This window comes from Zea mays, chromosome 2 (genome assembly GCF_902167145.1).
Source record: "Zea mays cultivar B73 chromosome 2, Zm-B73-REFERENCE-NAM-5.0, whole genome shotgun sequence".
NCBI lineage: Eukaryota > Viridiplantae > Streptophyta > Magnoliopsida > Poales > Poaceae > Zea > Zea mays.
In genome coordinates, this window is record NC_050097.1 from 135,012,958 (window position 1) to 135,020,537 (window position 7,580).

Consider the following 7,580-nt stretch of genomic DNA (forward strand, 5'->3'; position numbering starts at 1 on the left):
CCCGAATTGGGACCCAAATTCTGAAATTTCTCATTTCAGCAGGGGCCAATATAAAACACTGTCCTGTCTGGTCAGGTCTCGAACCGGCCCGAGAGCGCAATGCACCAGCAATGGAGGCGAGCGGCAGTCGGGTCCGGAGGGGGAGCCCGGTCCCCAAGCGCCGCAGAGGCGTCGGCGTGGCTACTGGCTTCGGGTCTACGGCGCAGTCGCTGAACGACGACATCCTCCGGTCCGTCTTCTCCCGGCTGGACGACCACTTCGACCTCGCCCGCTGCTCCGCCGTCTGCGGCTCATGGTCACTTTCTCCTCCACCGGTCCCCCCCCCCCCCCCACCCCCCCCCCCCTTTCCCTTCCATTCAGTTGTCCTGCTGGTTGCTAAAATCAGCCGGTCCCTTCGTTATGCGATAACTTTCGTTCCGTGCCTAATCTTAGCAGTTAGTTTATCCATGATTTTTACTATAGTAAATCTGTGCCTGTTGTTAGTGAACTCATTCGGTGTTTCTGTTCTACTCCAGTTCCGTCTTCTTTGCAGACGGAAAAATGACTAATTTTGATGGTAGGTACCAATTTCATCAGCAAGCTGGACGAGATTTGGTATTTTAGTGGAATTATTTGTTACTCACCATGCTGGACTATTTTCTGTCTGTGTTTTATGTTCTACTATGATGCACCGTATTTGCTGCAAGAGAACACCTTAACCATTAGATTGGGTCTCTTTGAGCTATAAAGTAGATCATGCACCTGCGAGTGATTTTGAATCACTGGATTGCAGATGGAGTAGGTGTAGCCATAAACTTGTGGCTCTCCTTGATGCATTTTGGTCTCACCGTTTATTTGATCTGAACCATGATATCTTGATGAGGCTAACTTGTGTTACATATTAGGAGTAATAAGGTTGTGTGTGCATAGTTTACAACTCTTTTAAGTCAATGTTATTTCAGGTTCTGGATACCAATTTTTGTACCATAAATTCTTGCGATAGAGTATTAGACCATGTTTTTTGTTTGACCTTTTCTGTTTCATGCATTTCTCCTGTTTCCGTTGTTCGGTGAGTTCTCAAAACTCTTGACGCTATGTATCTGTATCTGTGTTGATTAACATTTGCAGTATGTTTTTTTCTTGGCTCATAGGAATAGGATAATTGAAACAGCTCATCTCATGAGGGATATGTATTACAAAAGGAACCCACCAGCAAGAGGTTCAAGCTCTAATATTTCAGTAAAAAGTTACTTTGAGATGCTTGCCATGGATGAGCATGCATCTGCTTTCTCTAGAGGACCTGCTGAAGCTTTTCAGTGGATTGGGCACCCAATGAGGTAAGCACTCGAGTTATACCTCATATATTGTGTATGATGACTGAGGGTCCCATTCATTAGGTCGTCAAACATCATATCTTTATATTCTCTTCTCTACTTTGACAAATCATACTATATTTTCGATCTAGTGTACATCATATTAGTAGTGGCTCAATATCATATTTATGTCCTTTTGTTTTCACATTTTTTATTTCAGGGCTACCTTGTGCCGTATGAAGAGTGGTTTAATTTTAACTGGAGTTGGAGATAAGGTGGGTGCTGCATCATATAATGTTCTTAATATGTTTCATCAACATGAATATAAAATTTGATTTGGAGTTATGGTAAGTAAACTATAGTTATTGTATTACTAATATCATTAAGCTATACAGTGCAGATATTGCAACAACCCGTCTATATTTGGGAAATGTCTACTTGTAGGACGCCTAGCAATTTTTTTTTGAAGTAATGGTATAAAATATGGCTCTATCGAACAATACCATAATGGCATATAACATGATTACACTATTGTTGATGGCATAGTTGGCTTGCCCTATTGATGAATCAAAGTTTTGGATAATTGATTATGACTTCAAATGTTTTAGTATTCATATTTCTTTTCTCTCTCCTTAATCTATTGCTCATCCAGCTCGTAGTTTTAACAATATACATTATTTTTTCCAGATTCTCTGCCTTTGGTCTGCTGAAAGCTGCAAATTCATGAATGAGTACAATGTGCCAAATTCTAAAACATTAGTCGACTTTGATTTTGATGAAAATAAGGTGATCACTGTTAGTGCAGCATTCAGTTTCTGTTATTTGGGTATCACTTGCTGAGGTCTTCATGTTTGACTGCAAGACCCAACATTACCTGTGTATCACCTTTTTATATGTCACAATCTTTATCTATTCTTACTTAAAGCCGATAGTATAAGTGTATAACACGTAAACTGGTTCAGTTTGTATTTCCATTTGTTGTATCATATTCATACCATCCAGACTATTGTATTTTATTAATGGAAGAAGTACTGAACCATGATGTTTTTGTTGAAATAGCTTTGTTTTAAATTTTTTAGCCATGGCTTGTCTTTTCTAACAAAGTGCTAACTTCTTATTTACCTACTAGAAATTTGATTTGAATGCTCTGTGAAGATTGTAGGTTTGACCAGCTCCCAGATTTGCATATGGAGACGCAGTGAACCAAGAAGCATATTTCAATCTGGTGGAGCCTCATTCAATCATGGGTTATGCATGAGGTGTGGATTCTGTTTTTATTATTAGTTAAGGTAGAAGAGCTGAACCATACAAACAACACACTTCCAAGCCTATAGGAGATCAATAGGAAGGCAGCCGGAGGTTAGACCATCCTAGCATACGAAAAGAAGTTCCAGTATTACAGAAATGGTATGCAACTAAGATATGCACAACGATGGAACCTAAGAGGTGGCCTTGTGCCTCCGCTGCTGCCTGCACCTGATATCCGTAAAGGGCGCGTCCAATGCTTCGATGTTGGAAACAATTAGCTTAGTGTTGAAGAGCCACTCGTAGGCCTTTAGTCCTGACACGCTTGGGATTGATAGACCCATGGCAAGGTCCATATGCTGCATAACAAGGACCTCGCCTTGCTTGGAAGCAGGTATTCGAGAGGCTTTGAGTTGCTAGCCGCTTTCTTCGCATTGGGGGGGGGGGGGGGGCTGATGAATTAGCGGAGAGTCGCGCTCAGCCCTCGCCTAGTGAAGCTCTTGAGGCGGAGTTGTCATTGTCCTTAACTAGACGACTGTGGAAGCAAGATCGTGGTCTACGGAGGCGACGACAGTCGCGCAGTAACCTCCCCTTCACCGGTGGGCACATGTCTTCCTGCCTGATGAATTAGCGGAGAGTCGCGCTCAGCACTCGCCTAGTGAAGCTCTTGAGGCGGCGTGTGGCAGAGTTGTCATTGTCCTTAGCTAGACGACTGTGGAAGCAAGATCGTGGTCTACGGAGGCGACGACAGTCGCGCAGTAACCTCCCCTTCACCGGTGGGCACATGTCTTCCTGCCTGATGAATTAGCGGAGAGTCGTGCTCAACACTCGCCTAGTGAAGCTCTTGAGGCGGCGTGTGGCGGAGTTGTCATTGTCCTTAGCTAGACGACTGTGGAAGCAAGATCGTGGCCTGCGGAGGCGACGACAGTTGCGCAGTAACCTCCCCTTCACCGGTGGGCACATGTCTTCCTGCTTGGGATCCGGTCACACCAAGGGCCTCCCTACGTCGGTGTTTGAGGAGTTTTGGTACAGTCTCAACATTTCACGTGACTAGAGTTTCGACTGCGGGGGGGGGGGGGGGGGGGGGGGGGGTGGGGGAGTGTATTCCTTGTAATGGGCTTAGGCCCAACAGCACTATTATAAATGCAGCACCCAACCCTGATTAGGGTTAGGGTTTTCAGCTCAATAGAAAAGGTGGCTGCCGGCACCGGTGTGGCGACGGCAGCATGGAGCATTGGAGCGGGTGGCGTCCATTAGGACGTTGCCCTAACGGCTGCTCAAAGGCTTGCTTGGTCCATCATTACCAATTATTTGAAGTTATGTTTGAAAGTATGCAGTTGCACTGGAGGAGTCATGCATAAGCTTGTGCAAACCCCATCTTTATTTGATTAGTCTAGAAAATGATGTTTTTCTGTTTTAGTTGGGAGTTATGTATGTAATGTCATTTCCTGGTGTAGTTTTGCTGATCCGGAGGTTGTAATTGGTTGTGAGGATGGTCGAGCCTTTGTATATGATATGTACAGCAGGAGTTGCTCACGTATTTATCGGTAAGTATTATTCCTTTTAGACTGTTTGCAATTTATGTTCCTTGAGAACAGGCTTCAGTTCATTCAGCGGGAGTTAGAGTTATCTTTGGAATTACTGAAAATATGTAGATTTGGGTAATTTAGAAACGTGTGCAAACTTTATTTGGCACACCATTAAAGTTGAATAAAATAACTGTTGTAAGAGTAGTGAAGAAAGAAATTATCAGACGGAAATTTTGTATGTTGATGTTATGTATAGTTCTGATTTGTAAGTTACTGTGATGTGGAATTGATGCCGTTTAATATTTGTACTACAGGCTTCACTCCTCTCCTGTGACATGTTTGATGATAACGGATGACCAGCTGATTGTTGGTGGATCAACTTTTGGAAATGTAGCTATTGCAGATCAAACCTCAGGGCAGAAGTTAGGTGTTCTAAAATCAGATCATGGACCATTGGGTAAGCATTCGACTGTGTAAGCATGTTCATGTGTTTATGATTCCTAAAGATGAGCAATGACTAACAGCTAGAATGTTCCACAGCCAAATAATATGTAACTTTTGTAACGGAACTATTTAAGGTGTTCCTTCTAGCTCGCACTGATCCTGTAGCTGATACTTTCTAACTTAAAACAAATTGCTATGATTCTTCTGTCTTATTACCTTGTCCATTTACTTCTTTCATTTCAATATAACAGCAGAAGTTTTCTCATTGTGGCCGTGTTTAGAACTTCAAAATTTTTATCACAATGTGTAATTTGTTAAGAGGTAAAAGAGACATGGCTAGATGTCAAAGATATCATTCAAAACCTTAACAATTAAAAAAACTCGACCTGCGAGTGGTAAGACAGCTTTCGGGTATTGTATTAAGAGAAGACTTTCTCACACAGGACGAGAAACCCCTGAACCCTACCCCACTCAAACATAACGGCACCGTAAGCCCATGTGAGAACTGAGAATGACCGCGACTGGAGTTGGACCTTATTAGATCTATGCTTTGGCCTGGGACATACGAGGAGTTTTTTTAACTCTAGCTTAAAATTTGCTCCTACGGGGAGTCGAACTAAGGACCTCAGGAGTGTTACTCATACCACCTAACCAACCCAGTTAGGGGCCCTTTCACAAAGCTTAACAGTTAACATAATACCATTTTGCTATTGGCTTTCCTATTCAACATCGCTGGTGTCCTGAATGTCAAATCGAAGAAGCAGAAATGATAATTTTTATTGCAAGAACTGATGTGCGCCAATATAGATGTTCTTTCATATGATAAGTAGTTATATTGTATATATGCATATTCCAGCAATTTATTCACATATTATTAAATTTAAAATTGACTGTAAAAATATGGATCGCCTAATCTTGGTTTAATAGATCAAACTGTTTTGACATTTTAGTGACAGGTAGTTATTACTCATTGTTTGAAGTGTAATTAATCAAAATCCGTGCTAACATAATGTTGTGAGTTCAAAAGTCAAAACTAAGCTTTGGTTTTCTTGATTATTTCAGCAATAAGATCCTTATCTTCCTGCACAAATTCACACATGATATTTGCTGGTTCGTCAGCTGGTTATGCACATTGCTGGGACTTAAGGTTAGTATCAATGATACTACACAGGTTGTTAGTTTGCTAATATATAAGGCTGTATCAAATATCAATCAATCATGGACATTTCAGCATTGTTTCTGTTGTCATCTCAAAAGGAAGGAATTACATATCTGTTTATCCAATCAAGTTACAGTTCCCTCTCACTCTGAAATTTGCTTAAATGGATGAACAGTTGCCAGTAATTGTGGATTACATTGTTGTTGCAGCTTTTGATAGAAGAGGATTTAATTCCCTGTGACTGATAATACCTTTAAGTAGCACAAGAGGTCATATATGTTTTGCATCTAGAGTTATTCCATTATCTAACTACCATTTGTATGTGAACTTCTATTGGACAACCATTCATGTTAGCAAGTTGCTGATTCTTAATGGTGGTTTGCCTTTCCTTATCAGTCTAACAAATGTTTAGGAAAAAGTTATTTTTAGAGTTCAAATGCTGCCAACAAGAATGTTTGCGACACATCCCTGTGCTGAACTGCCAGTGCCAGATTGAAACAAAACAAAAATGTGATTTCATCGTAGCTGTGCTTTAATTCCCAATTGTTCTTACTCAGGACTTTGAGGCCTCTCTGGGAAAAAAGAGTCAGCCCAAATGTCATCTACAGCACACGTCATTTGCCCGGTGACACGGCAACGCTGGCAGTTGGAGGCATTGACGGCGTGCTCCGCGTTATATGCCAAAGGACTGGTGACATCATTCGCAGTCTTGTCGTTGACGCAGATCTCCCAGCAGAAGCCACATCTAGATCCCGGCAGCAAATAGAGAAGAAACGTGTTCGAAGGATTGACCCTGATGCACAGTTGGACGGTATCCCGAGGCGTTTGCGCCCTCAGATTACCAGCCTATCGGTTGGGATGAAGAAGATTGTGACCACGCATGGTGAAAACTACATTAGGGTTTGGAAGTTTCGCATGAAAAGTTCGTAAAAAGGGCGAGATGATGGTAATCTAGTTATCTGGTGTAACCTGTACTGTAGTCTACTGAATAAGATGGCGTGGTACCGTGGTGTGTCACCTGCGCTTGTAATAATAGCCTGAAACATAGTTCATTTGTACACTTGTAGTCCTCTTTAGGATACTATTAGCAATTAAAAAAATGTTTGTGCTCGGTTCTTTTTTTTTTACAATAGATCGCTATATGAAAAAAAGTCTGTACTCAGCTTACGGTAGAGATGCCTGGTAAGCTAATGCGTGGATGAAAGCTGAACTTAACCTTATCAACACATTCAAACCGTTGTAGTTTGAACCTGAATGTATCCAAACATTGTCGGCAACAGGATTGCTTCAAAAGAAAGAAGTGATAAAACTATGAAGTCGTAGACTCATCAATTAAATTTTTTTGTATAGATTGTAATTGTATTTGAGCTTATATATAAATGTAAAAGTTGTGATTTTTTTTGAATGTGCTGCACGGAAGAGGCATATTTCATTTTATTTTCTTCGAGATTAAAACGGATCGACTTTGGACATGGGTAGGAAATTAATTTCTCGTCCCTCAGTGAGATATACTTATTAGATCACAGTGTTTAGATCAAAGTGAAGACATACTACTTACTACGGTTAAAAAAAGACTAGCTATTTATAGTTTGGTTTTAGTGTTTGATTATTAAGATAACTATTTGGACTAACGGTGATTTTTGTTGTACTTTTATGTAGTGTAATAAGGTGCTAAGTAGATTTGGACTTAAGCAAAATAATGATATGGATTATCAAACATCTTGGGGGTCCTTTTTAACCGAAGGTCCTCAAAATATAATCTCATCAATTATTGGTAGATTGTTTCAGGATTAACAAGTCAGATTGTTTTAGGATTAATAAGTCAGAACGCTGAAGGGCACCTTCTGATGAAAAGAGCGTGTATGTACCCAAAGACGAGAAGACGAAGCCAGGAGATTATTAACGTGTTCA

General features: G+C 41.0%; 1 protein-coding gene across 1 annotated transcript; it reads left to right on the top strand.

Annotated features, from left to right (window-relative positions):
• The first annotated feature begins 89 nt into the window (after nucleotides 1-89).
• On the top strand, nucleotides 90-6,779 carry LOC100193224 (uncharacterized). The gene is made up of 9 exons (NM_001138375.2): nucleotides 90-295; nucleotides 1,131-1,316; nucleotides 1,513-1,567; nucleotides 1,980-2,078; nucleotides 2,448-2,551; nucleotides 3,995-4,084; nucleotides 4,381-4,523; nucleotides 5,573-5,657; nucleotides 6,227-6,779. The coding sequence occupies exons 1-9, from the start codon at nucleotides 111-113 to the stop codon at nucleotides 6,597-6,599; spliced, it is 1,320 nt and encodes a 439-aa protein (NP_001131847.2). The 5' UTR covers nucleotides 90-110; the 3' UTR covers nucleotides 6,600-6,779.
• Nucleotides 6,780-7,580: the final 801 nt, after the last annotated feature.

Bases quoted from the DNA above. Each gene is read 5' to 3' on its own strand.
- LOC100193224 (NM_001138375.2), top strand. From the start codon at position 111: ATGGAGGCGAGCGGCAGTCGGGTCCGGAGGGGGAGCCCGGTCCCCAAG. The intron at 1,317-1,512 runs GTAAGCACTCGA...TTTTTATTTCAG, and splicing joins TGGATTGGGCACCCAATGAG to GGCTACCTTGTGCCGTATGA. The intron at 4,524-5,572 runs GTAAGCATTCGA...TGATTATTTCAG, and splicing joins ATCAGATCATGGACCATTGG to CAATAAGATCCTTATCTTCC.